Genomic DNA, 24,922 nt, shown 5'->3' with positions numbered 1-24,922 from the left:
AAAACTTAAACACACAAACACACGAAAACTCACACACACACGCCAAAACTTACACACACACAAAAACTTACACACACACACACACACACAAAAACTTACACAAGAACATAAAAAAAATCACACACACACGCACAAAAACTAACACACACACACACACACAAAAATAAAACAAACACAAACGAACAAAAACACACACACTCCAAAAATAACACACACAAAAACTAACACAATCAAACTAAAAATTAAACACACACACACGCAAAAAAATACACACACACACACACAAACAAACACACACACACACACACACAAAAACATACAAATGCACAAAACAAAAAAATCACACACACACGCACAAAAACATACACAAACACACACACAAAAAACTAACACTCACACACACTAAAACTAACACACACATGCAAAAACTTACACACACAAAAACTTACACACACACACACACACACACATACACAAACTTACACGCACACACACAAAAACAAAAAACTTACACACACAAAAACTTACACACACACACAAACACACACAAACTTACACACACACACAAAAAACTTACACCCACACACACAAGCTTAAACACACAAAAACTTACACGCACACACACAAAAACTTACACCCACACGCAAAAACTTACATGCACAAAAAAACTTACACACACACTAAAACTTACACCCACACACACACACACACAAAAACTTACACATGCACACGAAAACTTACATGCACACAAAAACTTAAACACACACACGAAAACTTACTAACACACACGAAAACTTACACACACACGCCAAAACTTACACACACACACACACAAACTTACACACACACACACACACAAAAACTTACACATGCACACGAAAACTTACATGCACACAAAAACTTACATGCACACAAAAACTTACACACACACACACACACAAAACTTACACACACACACACAAACGAAAACTCACACACACACGCCAAAACTTACACACACAGAAAAACTTACACACACACACACACACACAAAAACTTACACATGAACAAAAAAAAAACTCACACACACACGCACAAAAACTTACACACACACACACACACACACAAAAACTTACACATACACACACGAAAACTTACACACACACACCAAAACTTACACACACACGAAAACTTACACACACACACACACAACTTACACACACACACAAACTTACACACACACACACACACAAAAACTTACACACACACACGAAAACTTACACACACACACACACACACACACACACACTTAAACACACACACACACAAAAACTTACATCACACACACACAAAAGCTTACACACACACAAAACTTACACACACACACACACACACACAAACTTACACCAACACACAAAAGCTTACATGCACACAAAAACTTACATGCACACACAAACTTACACACACACACAAACAAACACACACCCACAAAAACTGACACACACACACAAAAACTCACACACACACACACATTAAAAAATACACACACACGCAAAAACTTACACACACACGCAAAAACTAACACACACACACACAAAAACTTACACACACACACACACACACAAACTTACACATGCACACGAAAACTTACATTCACACAAAAACTTACATTCACACAAAAACATAAACACACACACACACACACAAAAAAATTACACACACACACACACGAAAACAAACAAACACACTAAAAAACACACAAACAAAAAAAAATTACACACACACACACACAAAAAAAAAACTAAAACATGAACACAAAAAAACACAAAAACACACGAAAAAAAACTTAAACAAACACACACACACACACAAAAATTACACACACACACACGAAAAATAAAACACACAAACCAAAACTTACACACACAAAAGCTTACACACACACACACACACACAAAAACTTACACATGCACACGAAAACTTACACGCACACAAAAACTTACATGCACACAAAAACTTACACACACACACACACACACAAAAACTTACACACACAAACAAAAGAAAACAAAAACACACACGCAACATAAAAAACACACAAAAAAACAAACACACACCCACACAAAACTAACACATGAAAACAAAAAAAACACACACACACACGCACAAAAACTTACACATACACACACACACACAAAACTTACACACACACACACGAAAACTAACACACACACACCAAAACTTACACACACAAAAACAAACACAAGCACACGAAAACTAACACACACACACACACGCCAAAACTTACACACACACACACACAAACTAACACACACAGACAAACACACACAAACTAACACATTAACACAAAAAAAAACTCACACACACACTCACAAAAAATAACAAACTCACACACACACAAAAATAACACGCACACACACTAAAACTTACACACACATGCCAAAACTTACACACACAAAAACTTACACACACACACACACACATACACAAACTTACACGCACACACACACACACAAAAAACTTACACACACAAAAACTTACAAACACACACAAACAAAAAAAAACTTACACACAGACACAAAAAACAAACAAACACAAAAACAAGCTTAGAAAAACAAAAAAAAACATGCACACACAAAAAAATACACACAAACTCAAAAACTTACAGTCACAAAAAAACTTACACACACACAAAAACTTACACACACACACACAAAAACTTACACATGCACATGAAAACTTACATGCACACAAAAACTTACACACACACAAAAACTTACACACACACAAACACACTGAAACACACACACAAAAAATTACACACACACACGAAAACTTACACACACACGCCAAAACTTACACACACACACACACAAACTTACACACACACACACACACAAAAACTTACACATGCACACGAAAACTAACATGCACACAAAATCTTACATGCACACAAAAACTTACACACACACACAAACAAAAAAATGACAAACACACACACACTAAAACTCACACACAAACTACAAAACTTACACACACGCAAAAACTTACACACACACAAATACAAAAAAGCTTAAAAATGAACACACAAAAAAACACACACGCACACTCACAAAAAAATACACACACACACACACACACACAAAACTTACACACACACACACGAAAACTTACACACACACTCCAAAACTAACACACACAGACAATTACACCCACACACACACACACACACACACACACAAAAATATAAACACACAAAAACAAAAAAATTAAAAACAAACAAAATTACACACACACACACACACAGACAAAAATACACACACACACAAAAAACTAACATCCACAAACAAAAGCTTAGACACACAAAAACTTACACACACACACACACACAAAAACTTAGACCCACACGCAAAAACTTACATGCACACAAAAACTTACATGCACGCAAAAACTTACACACACAAAAACTTACACACACCTACAAAAACTTACACACACACACAAACACAAAAACTTAGACCCACACGCAAAAAATTACATGCACACAAAAACTTACATGCACGCAAAAACTTACAAACACAAAAACTTGCACAAACACACAAAAACTTACACACACACACAAAAACTTACACACACACACACAAGAAAATTAACACACATACACCAAAACTAACACACACACGCCAAAACTTGCACACACACACACAAAAACTTACACACACACACACACACAAAAACTTACACATGCACACGAAAACTTACATGCACACAAAAACTTACATGCACACAAAAACTTACACACACACACACACACAAAACTTACACAAACAAACACAATAAAACTCACAAACACACGAAAAAAATTATACACAAAAAAAAAATTACACACACACACACACACAAAAAAAAATACAAATGAACACAAAAAAAACTCACACACACACACACAAAACAATACACACACACACACACACACACAACAAATACACACACACACACACGATAAATAAAACATACACGCAAAAACAAACACACACAAAAGATTACACACAAACAAACACACACAAAAACTTACACATGCACACTAAAACTTATATGCACACAAAAACTAACATCCACACAAAAACTTACACACACTCACACACACACAAAAATAACACACACAAACACACTAAAACTAACACACACACGCAAAAACTGACACACAAACACACAAAAACAAACACACAAACAAACAAACACATGAACACAAAAAAAACACACACACACACACACAAAAACTATCACACACACACACACACAAAAAACTTACACACACACACACGAAAACTTACACACACACGCCAAAACTTACACACACAAAAACTTACACATGCACACGAAAACTTACACACACACACACGCCAAAACTTACACACACACACACATAAACTTACACACACACACACACACACACAAAAACTTACACATGAACACAACAAAAAACTCACACACACACGCACACAAACTAACAAATACACACACACACAAAAATTACACACACACACACCAAAAATAACACACACATTCAATAACTTACACACAAAAAAACATACACACACGCACACACACACACATACACAAACTTACAAGCACACACACACACACAAAACACTTAAACACAAAAAAACTTACACACACACAAAAACAAACACAAACTTACACACACACACACAAAACTTAAACACACACACAAAAGCTAAAACACACAAAAACGTACACGCACACACAAAAACTTACACCCACACGCAAAAACTTACATGCAAAAAAAAACTTACACACACACAAAAACTTACACACACACACACACACAAAAACTAACACATCCACACGAAAACTTACATGCACACAAAAACTTACACACACACAAAAACTTACACACACACACAAAAAATTACACACACACACGAAAACTTACACACACACACGAAAACTTACACACACACACGAAAACTTACACACACACACACACAAACTTACACACACACACACACACAAAAACTTACACATTCACGCGAAATCTTACATGCACACAAAAACTTACATTCACACAAAAACTTACACACACACACACACACAAAACTTACACACACACACACACGAAAACACACACACACACGCCAAAAATAACACACACACAAAAACAAACACACACACACACACACAAAAACATACACAAGAACACAAAAAAAAACACCCACACACACGCACAAAAACTTACACACACACACACACACACACAAAACTTACACACACACACACTAAAACTCACACACACACGCCAAAACTTACACACACACAAACTAACACACACACACACACACACACACACACACAACTATACACACACACACACAAAAACTTACACACACAAAAACTTACACACACACACACACACGACAAACTTACACACACACACAAAAACTTACACCTACACACAAAAGCTTACACACACAAAAACTTACACACACACAAAAACTTACACACACACGCAAAAACTTACACACACACGCAAAAACTTACATGCACACAAAAACTTACATGCACACAAAAACTAACACACACACAAAAACTAACACACACACACAAAAACTTAAACAAACACACAAAAACTTACACACACACACACATTAAAACTTACACACACACGCCAAAACTTACACACACACTCAAAAACTTACACACACACACACACAAAAACTGAAACTCACACACACAAAAAAAAAATTAAAAATTAACTAGATAAATAAAAGGAACAAAATAACTTACATTAAAAATCAAAATTACACACACACACACACACAAAAATTACACACACACACACACGAAAACTTAAACACACATAAAAAAACTTACACACACACAAAAAATTACACACACACACACACACACAAAAACTAACACAAGAACAAAAGAAAACTTACAAACACACGCGAAAACTTAAACATACACACACACACACACACAAACTTAAACACACACACACGAAATCTTAAACACACACGCCAAAACTTACACACACAAAAACTTAGACACAAACACACACACACACAAACTTACACATGAACAAGAAAACTTACATGCACAAAAAAACTTACATGCACACAAAAACTTACACACACACACACACACAAAACTTACACACACACACACACGAAAACTCACACACACACGCCAAAACTTACACACACACAAAAACATACACAAACACACACACACACACACAAACATACACACACACACAAAAACTTACACTCACACACACAAAAACTTACACACACACACACACACAAAACTTACACACACACACACGAAAACTTACACACACACGACAAAACTTACACACACAAAAACTTACACATGCACACGAACACTTACACACACACACGCGCCAAAACTTATACACACACACATAAAAAAATACACACACACACACACACACACAAAAACTTACACATGAACATATAAAAAAACTCAAAAAATCAAGCACAAAAACATACAAACACACACACACAAAAATTGCACTCACAAACACGAAATATAAAAGACACATTACATAACTAACACACACAAAAACTTACACACACACACACACATACAAAAACAAACACACACACAAACAAACAAAAAAAACTTACACACACAAAAACTTACACACACACACAAACACACACAAACTTACACACACACACAAAAAACTTACACCCACACACAAAAGCTTACACACACACACAAAAACTTACACGCACACACAAAAACTTACACACACACGCAAAAACTTACATGCACACAAAACTTACACACAAAAACAAAATTACACACACACACACACACACACAAAAACTTATACAAGCAAACGAAAAATATAATGAACAAAAAAAATTACACACACACACACACGAAAACTTACACACACACACACACGTCAAAACTAACAAATACAAAAGCTTAGACACACAAAAACTTACACACACACACACAAAAAAACTTACACACCACACGCAAAAACTTACATGCACACAAAAACTTACATGCACACAAAAACTTACACACACACATAAAACTTACACACACACACGCACAAAAACTTACACACACACACAAAAACTTACACACACACACAAAAACTTACACACACACAACACACACACACACACACACACAAACTTACACATGAACACGAAAACTTACATGCACACAAAAACTTACATGCACACAAAAACTTACACACACACACACACACACACACACACACACAAAAACAAACACACACAAACAAAACTAAAAAAAACACAAACAAACACAAACACACACAAAAACAAACACACACACACAAAACTCACACACACACACACACGAAAACTTACACACACACGCCAAAACTTACACACACACAAAAACTTACACACACACGTACACACAAAACTTACACATGCACACGAAAACTTACATTCACACAAAAACTTACATTAAAACAAAAAATTACACACACACACACACACACAAACAAAAACTCACACACACACACCCAAAAAAATCACACAAACACACACACACACACGAAAACTAACACACACAAGCAAAAACATACACACACACAAAAAAATACACACACACACACACACACACACACACACACAACACACACACACACACACACACACAAAACTTACACATGAACACAACAAAACTCACACACACACGCACAAAAACTTACAAACACACACACACACACAAAAATTACACACACACACACGAAAACTCACACACACATCCAAAAACTTACAAACACAAAAACTAACACACACACACACACACACAAACTTAAACACACACAAAAAAAAAACTTACACACACACAAAAACACACAAAAACATACACACACACACAAAATCTTACACCCACACACACACAAAACTTACACACACACAAAAAAACTCACACACACATCCAAACTTACACACACACAAAAACTTACACACACACACACACACACACAAAAACAGACACATTCACACTAAAACTTACATGCACACAAAAACTTACACACAAACACACACAATAAAAATTACACACACAAACGTCAAAACTTACACAAACAAAATCTTAGACACACAAAAAATTACACACACACACACACAAAAAATTACAAAAACACTAAAAAAATTAAACACACCCTCAAAAACTTACATTAACACAAAAACTGACATTTAAAGAAAAACTTACACACACACAAAAACTTACACACACGCAAAAAAACTTACACACACACACAAAAACTTACACACACACACGAAAACTTATACATACACAATACACACACACACACACATACACACAAAACTTACACATGCACACGAAAACTTACATGCACATAAAGACTTACATGCACACAAAAACTTACACACACAGCACAAATCTTACACGCACACACAAAAACTTACACACACACACGAAAACTTACACACACACACTAAAACAAAAACACACACACACAAACACTTACACACACACACAAGAAAACTAACACACACACACACGCAAAACTTACACACACACGCCAACACTATACACACACACACACAGACTTACACACACACACACACACACAAAACTTACACATACACACGAAAACTTACATGCACACAAAAACTTACATGCACACAAATTACACACACACACACACACAAAAACACACACACACACACACACACACAAAACTCACACACACACACACACACACCAAAACAAACAAACACACCCCAAAACATACACACACACAAAAAAACACACACACACACACACACACACAAAAACTTACACATGCACACGAAAACTTACATGCACACAAAAACTTACATGCACACAAAAACTTACACACACACACACACACACACACACACACACACACACACACACACACACGAAAACTACACACACACAAACTTACACACACACACAAACTTACACACACACACACACACACACACAAACTTACACATGAACACAACAAAAACTCACACACACACACACAAAAACTTACAAACACACACACACACACAAAAACTGGCACACACACACACACAAACTCACACACACACGCAAAACTTACACACACACACACAACACACACACACACACACACCACAAACTTACACACACACACACAAAAACTTACACACACACACACACACAAACTTACACACACACACAAAAACTTACACACACACACAAACTAGACACACAAAAACTTACACACACACACAAAACTTACACCCACACAAAAACTTACATGCACACAAACTTACACACACACAAACTTACACACACACACAAAACTTACACACACGCACAAAAACTTACACACACACAAAAACTTACACACACACACACACACAAAAAAAAAACTTACACATGCACATGTAAACTAACATGCACACAAAAACTTACACACACACACACACACACGAAAACTTACACACACACACACACAAAACTTACACACACACACACACAAAACTTACACCCACACACAAAAACTTACACACACACAAAAACTTACACACACGCACAAACACTTACACACACACACAAAAAATAAGACACAAACGCACAAAAACTTAAACACACACACACTAAAACTAACTCACACACACTAAAACTAACACACACACACGCCAAAACTAACACACACACAAAAACTTACACACTTACCATATCACAGTTACATTGTCTTAATTTTTCAAATTTCATTTTGAATTTCTGTCGTGAAATGCAAGAGTTGGAATATTTCAGTAGTGACTTGTTGTGCTTTACCTTCTCACAGTTACATTCTCTTGATTTTCGAAGTTCATTTTGAATTTCTGTCATGAAATGCAAGAGTTGGAAAATTGGGGTCTTAGTCCACCAGCCCGAATGGTGGAAATCCACTAGCTCAGTATTGGGGTCCCAGTCCACAGCCTGAACGGTGGAATTTCACTAGCTCAGAATTGGGGTCTTAGTCCACCAGCCTGAATGGTGGAAATCCACTAGCTCAATATTGGGGTCTCAGTCCACCAGTCTAAATGGTGAAAATTCACTGTTTAAGTTAGGTTAGGTTAACTTATCATGAGCGCTCATGATAAGTTAACCTAACCTTTTCCGGCGAGTATGGTTAGGTTAGGCTAGATTAAGTTAGCTTAGGTTAAGTTAGGTTAGGTTAGCCCACGTACGCTTCACTTAGGTTAGCGTAGCTTAGGTGAGAGACAGGCAAAAAGTTAGGTGTATGAGTAGGTTAGGTTAGGTTAGATTAAGTTAGGTTAGGTTAGGCTAGGTTAGGCTAGGTTAGCCTACGTACGCGCGTACGTAGGCTAACCTAGCCTAACCTAACTTAACCTAACCTAACTCTAACCTAACCTAACCTAATCATACACCTAACTTTTTGCCTGTCTCTCACCTAACCTAAGCTAACCTAAGTGAAGCGTACGTGGGCTAACCTAACCTAACTTAACCTAACCTAACTTAATCTAGCCTAACCTAACCATACTCGCCAGAAAAGGTTAGGTTAACTTATCATGAGCCCTCATGATAAGGTAACCTAACCTAACGTACACAGTGAATGTCCACCATTCAGATTGGTGGACTGAGACCCCAATATTGAGCTAGTGGATTTCCACCATTCAGGCTGGTGGACTAAGACCCCAATTCTGAGCAAGTGAACTTCCACCGTTCAGGCTGGTGGACTGGGACCCCAATACTTAGCTAGTGGATTTCCACCATTCGGGCTGGTGGACTAAGACCCCAATTTTCCAACTCTTGCATTTCATGACAGAAATTCAAAATGAACTTCGAAAAATCAAGAGAATGTAACTGTGAGAAGGTAAAGCACAACAAGTCACTACTGAAATATTCCAACTCTTACATTTCACGACAGAAATTCAAAATGAAATTTGAAAAATTAAGACAATGTAACTGTGATACGGTAAGTGTGTGTAAGTTTTTGTTTGTATGTTAGTTTTGGCTAGTGTGTGTGTAAGTTTTATCTTGTGTGCGTATGATTTCGTGTGTGTGTGTGTAAGTTTTTGGTTGTTTGTGTAATTGAGGTAGCGTGTGTGTAAGTTTTTGTTTGCATTTAATTGTGTTCGGGCACTTTTATTTTGTTGGGCTTTTAAGTTTTTGCGCGTTTGCGTAAGTTTTTGTGTGTGTGTGTGTAATTGTGTGCGATTCTAAGCTTTTGTGTGTGACTGTTTATACGTGTATGTGTGTATGGGATCGCGTTGTTTTTTTGTTGTGGAATGTTTATTTCTCATTTATTAGTTCGAGAGCATGTTTATTTGTTTGTTTTTGTGTTTGTGTGTGTGTGTGTGTAATTGTTTTTGTGTTTTTAAGTTTTTGTGTGTGTGTAAGTTTGTGTGCGTGTGTGTAAGTTTTTTTGTGTTTGTAAGTTTTTGTTTTCTTGTATGTTTTTTTGTTAATGTTAGTGTTTGCGTGTGTGTTTAAGTTTTTGTGTGTGTTTGTAAGTTAGTGAGTGTCTAATCTTTTGTGTTTGTGTGTAAGTTTTTGTTTTTTTGTGTAAGTTTGTGTGTGATTGTGTGTGTGTGTAAGTTTTTTTTGTGTTTGTGTATGTTTGTGTGTGTGTGTGTGTTTGTGTAATTTTTTGTTTGTGTAAGTTTTGGTGTGTGTGTGTAAGTTTTCGTGTGTGTGTGTGTAAGTTTTGTGTGTGTGTGTGTGTGTTTGTAATTTTTTGTGCGTGTGTGTGTGATTTTTTTTTTTTTTCATTTGTAATTTTTTTTTTTTTTTTGTGTTTGTGTTTAATTTTTTGTTTGTGTGTAATTTTTGGTGTTTGTGTGTGTTTTTTCTTTTGTGTGTGTTTTATTTTGTTGTGTTTGTGTGTGTGTGTTAGTTTTTGTGTTCATGTTAGTTTTTGTGTGCTTTTAAGTTTTCATGTGTTTGTGTATTTTTTTTTTTGTGTGACTTTGTTTGTGTAATTGTGTTTGAAGTTGCATTTTTTTGCGTGAGTGTTTAATTTATAGTGTGTGTGTGTGTGTGTGTGTGTGTGTGTGAGTTTTTTTTTTGTGTGTGTGGGTAAGCGTGTTTTTTCAAGTTTGAGTGTGTGAGCATGTTTTATGTCTTGTTCTATTTTTAGTTTGTGTGTGTGTGTGTATGTGTTTAAGTTTTTGTGTGTGTGTATTTTTATGCGTGTGTGTGTAAGTTTTCGTGTGTGTGTGTAATTGTTAATGTGTGTGTGTGTAAGTTTTGTGTGTGTGTGTGTAATTTTTGGTGTGTATTTGTAAGTTTTTGTGTGTGTGTGTAAGTTTTTGTGTGTGAGTGTTTGATTTTGTGCATGTGTGTAAGTTTTTGTATTCGTGTATTTTTTTTTGTTCTTGTAAGTTGTGATGTGCATGTGTAAGTTTTTTGTGTGTATGTGTGTGTGTGTGTGTGAATTAATTTTCGTGTGTGTGTTTAAGTTTTTGTGTGTGTGTGTATGTTTTATTCCGTTTGATGAATATTTAGTGTGTGTGTATTTTTTTTTGTACATGTTATGTTTTGTTTGAATGTAAGTTTTTGCATGTGTGTGTAAGTTTTTGCGTGCGTGTGTAAGTTTTTGTGTGTGTGTAAGTTTTGTGTGCATGTGTTCTTTTTCGTGTGTCAGTTTTTAATTGTGTGAGTGCAAGTTTTCATGTGTGTGTGTGTGTGTAAGTTTTTGTGTGAATGTTAGTTTTCGTGTGAATGTGTAAGTTTGTGTGTGTGTGTGTGTGTGTGTGTAAGTTTTTGTGTGTGTGTTAGTTTTTGTGTGTGTGTGTAAGTTTTTTTGAGTGTGTGTAAGTTTTGTGTGTGTGTGTGTGTAAGTTTTTGTGTGAATGTAAGTTTTTGTGTGCATGTAAGTTTTTGCGTGTGGGTGTAAGTTTTTGTGTGTGTATGTATGTTTTTGTGTGTCTAAGCTTTTGTGTGTGTGTGTAAGTTTTTGTGTGTTTTTAAGTTTGTTTGTGTTTGTGTGTGTGTGTAAGTTTTTTATGTGTGTTTGTGTAAGTTTGTGTGTGTGTGTGTGTGTGTAAGTTTTTGTGTGTGTGTAAGTTTTTGCGTGAATGTAAGTTTTTGTGTGCATGTAAGTTTTTGCGTGTGGGTGTAAGTTTTTGTGTGTGTGTGTAAGTTTTTGTGTGTCTAAGTTTTTGTGTGTGTGTGTAAGTTTTTGTGTGTGTGTGTGAGTTTGTGTGTGTTTGTGTGTGTGTGTAAGTTTTTGTGTGTGTGTGTGTGTTTGTGTGTGTGTGAGCGTGTAAGTTTGTGTTTGTGTGTGTGTGTGTGTGTGTGTGTAAGTTTTTGCGTGTGTAAGTTTTGGCGTGTGTGTGTAAGTTTTCGTGTGTGTGCGTATGAGTTTTGTGTGTGTGTGTGTTTGTAAGTTTTTGTGCGTGTGTGTGTGAGTTTTTTTTGTGTTCTTGTGTTAGTTTTTTTGTGTGTGTGTGTGTGTCAGTTTGTGTGTGTGTGTGTGTCAGTTTTGGCGTGTGTGTGTGTGTAAGTTTTAGTGTGCATGTGTAAGTTTTTGTGTGTGTAAGTTTTGGCGTGTGTGTGTAAGTTTTCGTGTGTGTGTGTGTAAGTTTTGTGTGTGTGTGTGTGTAAGTTTTTGTGCGTGTGTGTGTGAGTTTTTTGTGTGTCATGTGTAAGTTTGTGTGTGTGTGTGTGTGTGTAGGTTTTTGTGTGTGTGTAAGTTTTGGCGTGTGTGTGTGTGTTTTCGTGTGTTTGTGTGTGTTAGTTTTGTGTGTGTGTGTGTGTAAGTTTTTGTGTGCATGTCAGTTTTTGTGTGTGTGTGTTTTTGTGTAAGTTTTTGTTTGTGTAAGTTTTGGTGTGTGTGTGTAAGTTTTAGTGTGTGTGTGTGTGTGTAAGTTTTGTGTGTGTGTGTGTGTGTGTGTGTGTAAGTTTTGTGTGTGTGTGTGTGAGTTTTTTGTGTGTCCATGTGTAAGTTTTTGTGTCGTGTGTGTGTGTGTGTGTAAGTTTTGTGTGTGTGTAAGTTTTGGCGTGTGTGTGTGAGTTTTCGTGTGTGTGTGTGTGTGTAAGTCTTGTGTGTGTGTGTGTGTGTCTGTTTTTGTGTGCTTATTTGTTTTTGTGTGCTTGTTTGTTTTCGTGTGCTTTTATTAGTTTTTGTGTGTGTGTGTGTGTAAGTTTTTGTGTGTGTGTGTGTGTGTAAGTTTTGGCGTGTGTGTGTATTTTTTGTATTATGTGTGTTAGTTTTAATGTGTGTGTGTGTGTGTAAGTTTTTGTGTGTGTGTGTAAGTTTTTGTGCGTGTGTGTAAGTTTTTGTGTGTGTGTAAGTTTTTGCGTGCATGTAAGTTTTTGTGTGCATGTAATTTTTTGCATGTGGGTCTAAGTTTTGTTTGTGTGTGTGTGTAAGTTTGTGTGTGTCTAAGCTTTTGTTTTTTGTTTTTAGTTTTTGTGTTTGTGTATGTGTTAGTTTGTGTTTGTGTTTGTGTGTGTGTATTTGTTTGTTTGTTTAATATTTTTTTTTTTGTGTGTTTGTAAGTTTGTATGTGTGTGTGTGTAATTTTTTGTGTGTGTAAGTTTTGGCGTGTGTGTGTAAGTTTTCGTGTGTGTATGTTTATTTTTTGTGTGTTTGTGTTTGTTCTTTTTTTTTTTAGTGTGTGTTTGAGTTTTTTTTTTGTTTTCTTTTCTTAGTTTGTTTTTATGTTTGTGTGTTTGTCAGTTTTATTCTGTGTGTAAGTTGTGGCGTGTGTGTATGAGTTTTATTGTGTGTGTGTGTGTAAGTTTTGTGTGTGTGTGTGTGTGTAAGTTTTTGTGTGCATGTAAGTTTTTGTCTTAATGTAAGTTTTAGTTTGCATTTGTAAGTTTTTGTGTGTGTGTGTGTGTGTAATTTTTTGTGTGTGTGTGTGTTAGTTTTGGCGTGTGTGTGTGAGTTTTTGTGTGTTTGTGTAAGTTTTCGTGTGTGTGTGTAAGTTTGTGTGTGTGTGTGTGTGTAAGTTTTTGTGTGTGTGTGTAAGTTTTTTTGTGCATGTATGGGGACCGGGGGAGGGTCTTTGGGACCCAGGGAGGGCGTTTGGGGATCCGGGGCCCTTGAGGATTGGGTGGTCTTTTGGGAGCCCAGTGGACCTTTGGGGACCGGGGGAGGACCTTTGGGGGCCCGGGGGACCCTTGGGGGCCGGTTGGCCCTTTGGGAGCCCGGGGGACCTTTGAGGACCAGGGGAGGGCCTTTGGGGGTCTGAGGAGGGTTTTTGGGGGATAATATTTCGAAATTTTTACTTTTTAGTTTACTTTTTGCGGCGCATTCCTGCAGCGCATTCCTGCGGCGCATTCCTGCAGTACTTCCCTGTGGCGCCTCCCCTGTGGCGCTTCCTCCCACCCGCGGCGCATCCCTGCGGCGCAGCCCTGTGGCGCATCCCTTCGGCGCATCCCGGCGGCGCATCCCTGCGGCGCATCCCTGCGGCGCATCCCTGCGGCGCTTCATCCGACCCACGGCACATCCCCCTGCGGCGCATCCCCATGCGGCGCTTTCCTGGCCCGTGGGGCTTCTCAGTCCCGGGGGACCTTTGAGGACTGGGAGAGGGCATTTGGGGTCCGGGGGGCCCTTTGGGGGTCCGGGGGCCCTTTGAGGACCGGTGGCTTCCTTCGGGGTTGGGGTAGAGGGATTGGAACCCTTTGGGGTTGGGGTAGAGGACCTCACAACACTGTTCAAATGAAACTTGTGTATTATAACGACCACAGAGTTTCATCCTCAAATCCTCTTCCAAAATCTCTTCAAAAATCTTCTTTTAAAATGTCTCTAAGTGTTTCGCCGAAATGATTCCATAACCTGTCTAAAACAGTTTTGCCCAAATTATCCCTAAACGTAATTTCAGCGTGTTCCTTTTGTTTGGCATCTCTGCGCTAATGCATTTCAAATTAATATGAAACCTGATTCCCGCGCTAAAACAATTCATCGCTAAGATGTTTCTTGGAGAATTGTTTCCTTGGCCTTTGGTTATTAATATCCTTTGGAGTTCAACCAAAAGAGTTGTTTCCGAGGCAAAGACATTAATGACTTGGATCTATTCCTGGAGAATCGTTTCTAGACGAAAATTTTTAAAGTCTGACAGATGATGTCATTGGTTGATTGATCTGTCAAGAAAGGGGAATTAATTTGTTGTTTCTAAGGGGAATTATTGATTCACGATAGGTGAATTGAGGTCGACAGCACAGGTGTTTGACATTCGCTGAGAGCGTGCCAAAAACAACAACAACAACATCGACCTTGACATTCGCTGAGAGCGTGCACTTACAACAACAACAACATCGACCTTGGAAATTTAGGTCATTGACCCCATTAACCACGTGTTCTCCCTAATGACTCTATGCCCATATATGGTGTGGGGTCACGAGTTATAGGGTCCTCTCTACTGACATAAGAAGAATTTCGTTTAGGAATTCTGCAAATTCTCACAGTGTGAAATTTCCTCTGAAAAATTCAACCCCTGGAAACTTCCCTCTCCACGGGAAATTATCCGCGTGGAAAATCTTACCAGAAGAAAATGCTCTCTTCCCTACCTGAAAGATGTATGCATACGTCCCAATAACAAATACTACACGTAAACAATGGGCAAATTTTTTAACTTACAGATATTTTCCCAGAAGCTTTGGGGGGTAATGATATCTCCAAAGGCATACTTATTCGGCATTTCAACTATGCTGAACAAAATAGCTATGTCAAAATTTTGATCGGACGATTTTGAGAAAAAAGGGGCATGGAAGGGGGCCTAGTTGCCCTCCGATTTTTTGATCAAATAAATAGGGCACTAGAACTATTAATTTCCGTTGAAATGAGTCCTTTCCTGATATTATGGGACCAATGGATCGATACGATTACCCCTGGAAAAAACAAAACAAAAAAAAACAACAACAAAGAAACACGCATCCGTGATCTTCTTCTGGCAAAAATTACAAAATTCGACATATTTGTAGATAAGAGCTTGAAACCTCTACTGTGGCGTTCTCTGATATGCTGAATCTGAAGGTGTGGTTTTCATTACGATTCTATGACTTTTAAGGGGTGTTTTCATCTGTTTTTGAAAATCAGGCTCAGGGTCAATTTTCTCAGGGTCGGGACTTTTGATGGGTAAGGCTACACCTAATGAAACTCATATATTTTAAATCAGCATAAGAAGCCAATTCTTTTGATATACTATTGCTGCAAAAATTCCGTTTCTTAGAGTTTTGGTTACTAGTGAGCCGGGTTGCTCCTTACTTACAGTTTGTTACCACGAACTGTTTGATTAAATTTACAAAGTATAAAAAATATTTAGGTATAACTTGTTTGTCTTTGAGGGGGTAAATATTATTAGATCCTCCCCCCCCCCCACTGTCTTCTGATAAAACCACTGATCATGGCAAGAAAATTTTAAATATATTATTTATTGACTAATAACCATTTCATGCTATTTCAGTAGAAAATTGGAAGAGATATTCAATTGAAAAATGGTGTTTTAAATTATTTTTCCTCTGTTGAAAGCTAGGATATAACCATATTACTATTTGGAGGGCTCCAATTAGAAAAAGTTTTTATTTGTTTTTTAAGTTGTCTAAAGTTTATAGCATACTTAGATATTATTTTCTAGATTTTGAATGTGTCATTTTTATTAGACCACCCGTCGACAGGTTATATCATCGATCATCGCCAAAAAAAATTGTTGGCCAATAGCCAATGAATAGCATTACAGGTAGATTATCATTCTCTTAGAAAAAGAGTAGTGATGACTATTTTTTTTCTTTCCGTCACTTTTTGTCACAACTATTCTTTTTCTTTCCCTCATATTTGAGGAAAATTTAACAGATATTATGTAATATTTTTCAGTTCTACTTCATACTGAACCTTGCTGTTGGTGGGACTAATTCTTTCTTCCCTGACGAAGCAGTCAATTCAGGACCACCTAAACCTTGGTCTAACCAATCACCACAGGTAAGTTAGATTGTTCAATATACTGATGTGAATATCGCTAATATGAACCGGTGCTGTAAGCGAAGGGATTGAAGAAGGGAGTATTGGTTGAATTATATTGGTTTGAATTTAGATTGAAACAGTTGAGCTAGTGCAATCTATTATCGTATATGCGTGAATATGAAGTTTAAAAAGAATTATCCACATTTTATGTCCCAAAGTCTTTTATTGGAGAAGAAAGGGGCTTACAGTACGGGTACGTGTACAGTACAGTACGTGTGAAACGGTGGATTTAAACCAATTCAGGCTAAAATGATGATTTTTAAGAAAAGTGTCTGATCCAAGGCATGTAAAAAGTATGACATATCCTAATGCTTTCCCACTTGCAGGTTAAAAAACATAATTTAAAATATATTTGGAGGAATTAACAATTAACAGGACATTAACACAAGACATTAATAGGACAGTTAATATGAAAAACATTCTGGAGACCCTCCCAGATACATTTGCAGCTCATCACTTTGTGATGCATTAAATTTGTGATTCGCTGTGTGAGCTGCAATAAAACAATTCTTATAAAAAGGAGAAATTTTTATGAGAATTAGTTATTTTAAGGCAGGATGTTCATACTTCAACTTGAAAGAGAGGGAAGTGCATAGTTTTGTAAAACCTACTGGGTTTAGCAGCGCAATAGCGCTGCCTAAGTAAATTATTTTTTGGTTTCTTGGTCTTAGACCAGGGCACGTCGTATCGAAGGAGTTGTCGTAGAAACTTTGAAAAGGGCTCATTCGATTGGAAATTGGAGTGACTTGTGCACTTTTTAATAGTCGAAAGTGATTGAAAGGCAACTAACACTCCTTCCACGCCCACCGTTTCCCCAAACACATCCAATCAAAATTTTGAGATAGCCATTTTATTCAGCGTAGTTGATTTCCACATAGAAATTATTTTTTTGAGGAGGACACTCTCCCACAGCCCTCAGGGCAAGTGTTGTAAGTTATGACATGGGGGCATATAAGGTTCTTATAGGAAGTGTTTTCGTAGAGACTTCAAAAAAGGCTCGTTCGATTAGAAATTAAAGGGCTAGTCCCCTTTTTAATAGTCAAAAGTGATTAGAGGGCAACTAGCCCCCCTCTCACGTCCACCTTTTCCCCAAACAGATTCAATCAAAATTTTGAGATAGACATTATGTTCAACTTAGTTGAAAGTTCTTGAAATTAGGTCTTTGAGGATGACCCCCCCCCCACAGCCCTCAGGGCAAGGGTAGTAAGTTATGCCCTGGGGGCATATAAGGTGTATTATAGAAATTTTTGTCGTAGAAACTTCAAAAAGGGCTCATTTGATTGGAATTTGAAATGGCTAGTGCCCTTTTTAATAGTCGAAAGTGATTGGAAGGCAAGTAATACCCCTTCCACACCCACCATTTATCCAAGCACATCCAATCAAAATTTTGAGATAGCCACTTTATTCAAAGTAGTTGAAAGGTCCAGAAATTATATTTAAGAAGGTAACACTCCCCCCACAGCCCTCAGGGTAAGGGTTGTAAGTTATGTCCTGGGGGCACATAAGGTTTTATAGAAAGCATTGTCATAGAAACTTGAAAAAGGGGTCATTCGATTGGAAATTCAAAAGACTTGTGCCCTTTTTAATAGTCAAAAGTGATTGCAGGGCAGCCAACCCCCCTCTCACGCCCATTTTTCCGAAACACATCCAATCAAAATTTTTAGATAGCCAGTTTATTCAAAGTAGTTGAAAGGTCCAGAAATTATATTTAAGAAGGTAACACTCTCCCCACAGCCCTCAGGGTAAGGGTTGTAAGTTATGCCCTGGGGGCATATAAGGTTTTTATTGAAAGCTCGGTCGTAGAAACTTGAAAAAGGGCTCATTCGATTGGAAATTAAAAGGGCTAGTGCCATTTTTAATAGTCGAAAGTGATTTGAGGGCAGCCAACCCCCCTCTCACGCCCATTTTTCCGAAACACATCCAATCAAAATTTTTAGATAGCCAGTTTATTCAGCGTAGTTAAAAGTTTTAGAAATTAGGTCTTTAAGGATGATAACCCCCCTCAGAGCCCTCGCGCCAAGGACTGTAAGTTATGCCCTGGGGGCAAATAAGATTATTATATACAGTGATGTTGTAGAAATTTCAAAAAGGGCTCATTCGATTGGAAACTAGAAGGGCTTGTGCGCTTTTTAATTGTCGAAAGTGATTGGAGGATAACTAACACCCCTCTCACACCCACCATTTCCCCAAACACATCCAATCAAAATTTTGAGATAGCCATTTTGTTCGACGTTGTTAAAAAGTCCGGAAATTATGTTTTTGAGGATGATACTCCCCCCACAGCCCTCAGGGCAAGGGTTGTAAGTTATTCCCTGGGGGGTATATAAGGTTTTTATTGAAAGCGTTGTCGTAGAAACTTCAAAAGGGTTCATTCGATTGGAAATTAAAAGGGCTAGTGCCGTTTTAATAGTTGAAATTGACTTGAGAGCAACTAACGCCCCTCTCACGCCCACCATTTTTACAAGCACATCCAATCAAAATTTCGAGATAGCCATTTTGCTTGACGTAGTTAAAAAATCTGGAAATTATGTCTTCGAGGATGACAATCCCCTCACAGCCCTCAGGGCAAGGCTTGTAAGTTATTCCCGGGGGCATATAAGGTTCTAATTGAAAGTGTTGTCGTAGAAAATTCAAAAGGGCTCATTCGATTGGAAATTGAAAGGGCTAGTGCCGTTTTAATAGTTGAAATTGACTGGAGAGCAGCTAACGCCCCTCTCACGCCCACCATTTCCAAAAACACATCCAATCAAAATTTTGACATAGCCATTTTGTTTACCGTAGTTGAAAGTTCTGGAATTTAGGTTTTTGAGGATGACAACCCCCTCACAGCCATCAGGGCACGGGTTGTAATTTATGCCCTGGGGGCATTCTATATGTTTATAGAAAGTGTTGTCGTAGAAACTCAAAAAGGGCTCATTGGATTGGAAATTGAAAGGAATAGTACCCTTTTTAATAGTCGAAAGTGATGGAAAGGCTTGAGATTATTATAGTAAAGATCGATGTGGATACGATGTATTATTATTATTTTTTTTTTTTTTTTTGTTTAGACCGGGGCACTTCGTTTCGAAGGAGTTATCTTAGGAACTTCGAAAAGGGCTCATTCGATTGAAAATAGAAAGCGCTAATTTTATTTTTAATAGTCGAAAGTGATTGTAGGGAAACTAGTCCCCCTCCCACGCCCAACCTCCCATTTGCCCATTATGTCTAAAAATTAAATGTTGCCCTAAGATTAAATTAAAATGCACTATGATAATGCTAATTCCCCATAAGGCATTTCAGCAGTATCCCAAGAACGACTGAGGGTATTGTGTTCAAACTTTCGGGGTTACTTCTGCTCTTAAAATTTAACCAAATCAAAATAGCGAAAGTGTATCCAAGCTATGAAAGAAAGTAAACAAATTTTTTTTTTCGAATGGTATCATGTTTTCCATTTCAGGTCAACTAGAGGAGGTATGAAACTAAATTAAACACTACTATTTGTATCCAGATTTTTAAAAGGGTGCACGTTACTAAAAATTGCTGAAAATTTATCTCCAGCATGCAATTAGCAGGGCTAACCATATAGTCTTAAAAAACGAATAGATTTAAAGTGTTATTTTCTTTTTCCCTGAAAAGACTATGTCAATATAAAACGAACGGAAATTAATTAAGAAAAACTTTTTCCACAAAATAAGTTTTTCAAAGAAAAGTAAAGAGCTCCATTAAACCAAAAATGAGCAAAGATAAAATCAAATAATCTACCAAGCGTGAAACTACCACAAACCAGCATCGATAAATAATTGAAACCCAAAACGAACAGAAATTACAATATATAACCGAGTCAAACTATAAACGAGCAGAAATTAACATGAGTAGGGCTCAAATATGCCTTCCCAAGGCATGAACATAATTTGTACTTTACTGAAAAAATACAAATGAATTTGCATTGTCAGTTTAATAATGGTATTTAGTAATCAAAATGTTAATATTATTTGATTTATTAAAGTTATAAAAGTAAAAACATTTATTTATTTTTCAGTACAAATTATGTGCAAATTATGTTCTGATCTTAGGAAGGCATAGGGGTTTTGAGCCCTACTCATGTTAATTTATGCTCGTTTTGAGTTTGACTCGGTTACTTATTTTAATTTCTGTTCGTTTTGGGTTCCATTCATTTATCGATGCTGATTTGTGGTAGTTTCACGCTTGGATTTGATTTTATTTTTGCTCATTTTTGGTTTAATGGAGTTCTTTACTTTTCTTTGAAAAACTTGTTTTTGGAAAAACTTTTTTAATTAATCTCAGAAAAAAATGACGAGACTGGACTGGAGGCCATCGTGTAGGATAAAGTGTCCCTCGCAAAAAATATTGTTTTTAAAATTTGAAAATTTAAATTCAGTTGTGTTATTTTTTAGTTTAATTGAGAAGTGCTAAGGAAAGTGGAAAAGAGTAATTTATGCGTAAGTCTTGCCCCCCCCCTCCTTGTAAGAATTTTCTTCTCATGGAAAATGCTCCATAAACCCCTACTCCCTTCAGAAAACTCCCACATGAAAAATTTCCGAATGTTTCCCAATAAACTAATACTATCTCTAAGCAATAGATAAATTACAAAAGTTAAAAAGGCGCTTGAACTTCTGCCATGGGGTTATCTGATTGTTTTGTAGCTAGGGAGCACAGTTTATAATAATAATAATAATTTTATTATAAGCCAAAAACAGGCCATACAGAACAGTATTCTTAATTACACTCCACAAGAAAAATAACATAAATATCAAGTTTCACTCATTGATGTCAACGCTTTATTTACATATTTACATAACTGCCTGATTGACCTTTTTACAGTCGTTTTCAGGATCCCCGGGAACACCAAGTTAACACCCTCAAAATACTTTTCCCTTAATAGAGAAAGTTGCTGGCACTCGGTGAGAATATGGGCCACATCCTCAATACCTAGGTTACATCTGGGGCAAGAGTAATCCGCATTTGCATTTATATAATTATTCGATAATTCATTAAACTGTGCTAGGGAGAGAGGGAGATACCTCTAAGGGCGAATTTAAAGTTAAATGCTGACTCTCACTGTCTACATACTATAATGGTTTTTTATCACTTTGCATATCTTGTTGTTTTCATTTTGTGATATTTTCTACCCTCGTAGTTGATTATTGTTTTTTTGAAAAAAGTTTATTACCTGCTTTGATGGAGAGCTGAAACAAAAGCTATGTTTGCTTTGTGCTTGGAAACCTTTTTTTCTTATATGTTACAGACCTTTCCTGAACGTTGAGTAACAAAAATATGTGTTGAAAATAGCGAAACTTTGAGAATTTAGACAACAAAAAGGTTTCGTGATTTTTCCCGGGGGTGATCTTATCGACTCAGTGGTCCTAAAATACCAGGAGAGAGCTCATTCGAAAGGAAATTAAAAGTTCTAGTGCCCTTTTTAAATGACCAAAAAATTAGAGGACAACTAGGCCACCTCCCATTCCGCTTATTCTCAAAATCGTCCGATCAAAATTTTGAGATAGCCATTTAGTTCATCATAGTTGAAAGGCCCAAAAATTATATCTTTGGTTATAACATGACCCCCCCCCCCCTCCAAAGCCCCCGGGGAAAGGTCTTTAAGTTATCAAATTTTGCCCATTGTTGGCGCTGGGTTTTTGTTATTTGGATGTAGGCATCCAGTTTTGGATGGGGGGGGGGAATTCAGCTGGGGGTTTTTCCACGGGGCAATTTTCTGTTGGGAGGGAAGTTTCCAGGGAGTGAACTTGTTAGGGGAAATTATACACTGGGAAAATGTGCCAGAGTTCTTATACAAAATTATCTTTACATGTCTTGCTTTCTCCTTTTCTGTCTCAATTTTACGCGCAGAGTGGTTAAGAGCAACTGTCTGGGGTAAATTTTCACCGGGATTTAATTGTCTAGAGGATATTTCCGTGGGGAGGGGGTTTCTCCGTGGAGGTGGGGCCAGATTCCCTGGCATTATTTAAAAAACGATCAGAAATGAAATAAAAAAAACCAGTTTTTTTTAAACTGAAAGTAAGGAGCAAGATTAAAACTTTAAACGAACGGAAATTATTACCCTGCGCATATAAAGTGGGTTACCCCCTCCTCAACACCTTGCTCTGTAAGATAAAATTTGAATTTTTTACCAATTATTTAATGATTATTACTGAAACACACTGGCCGTTTAATTATAACAATAAGAAGCTGTTTAAAAGTATAAAAAAACTTTAGCGTAAAGAGTGAGGTGTTGAGGAGGGGGCAACCCCCTTAATATACGTATGTTGATAATTTCTGTTCGTTTTAAGTTTAAATGATGCTCCTTACTTTGATTTGAAAAAACTTGTTTTTTTTATTTAATGAATCGAAGAATGTAGGGACTTAATCCTTTAGTTGCAAGCTACAGCTGTAGGCTTTGTGCAAAATTGAATGTTTCAGAGGGAACATTAATCATAAACTAGTATATCAGTGATTTGTAGATATCTTTTGTTTGCAGGCCCTTCTGGACTTTTGGAACGCACTTGGCAGCTGGGAATCAACATGGGTAGGCGAGGAAGCAGCTCTGAAAGTTGACTACGTTAGAGTATATGCCCTCTAATTCAGTATTTTGTTTCATTTAAAAATATATTTTAGTTAAAGGCACTGGTTTATGATTAATTGCAGATTATACTACCCGTAATTTAGAATTACTTCAAACCCTCGTCAGATTTAAAAACAAAATTATGGGATCTAGAATAGGAAAAATAGCTGATAATTCCAGTTAAAAAAAAAAAAAAATGTATCGTTTTTCAGTTTTACAGCTTGCTTACAATAAACTTAGGAAACAAATATTTACCTAATCAAGCCGATTGTATGATAATACCTTTATTTATATAGGGTACCAGTGGATGCAGGTACGTATACCAGGGAGAGGATGGTCTCCTAGCCCATACATTCACCAAAATCTAA

General features: G+C 37.0%; 1 protein-coding gene across 1 annotated transcript in view; it reads left to right on the top strand.

Moving 5' to 3' along the window:
- LOC148944720 (beta-1,3-glucan-binding protein-like) overlaps positions 1-24,616 on the top strand; it is a 71,288-nt gene extending 46,672 nt beyond the window's left edge. Inside the window, exons 7-8 of the mRNA XM_089099697.1 lie at positions 17,849-17,953; positions 24,471-24,616. Of these exons, the coding sequence (XP_088955823.1) occupies positions 17,849-17,953; positions 24,471-24,572 (207 nt within the window). The 3' untranslated portion in view covers positions 24,573-24,616. The remainder of the gene's footprint in view (positions 1-17,848; positions 17,954-24,470) is intronic.
- Positions 24,617-24,922: the final 306 nt, after the last annotated feature.

Source organism: Artemia sp. Qi Xiang Cuo, chromosome 14, assembly GCF_049724085.1.
Source record: "Artemia sp. Qi Xiang Cuo chromosome 14, ASM4972408v1, whole genome shotgun sequence".
NCBI classification, from domain to species: Eukaryota; Metazoa; Arthropoda; class Branchiopoda; order Anostraca; family Artemiidae; genus Artemia; species Artemia sp. Qi Xiang Cuo.
The sequence above is the reverse complement of the archived record's forward strand: the minus strand, read 5'-3'. Positions and strand labels throughout refer to the sequence as shown.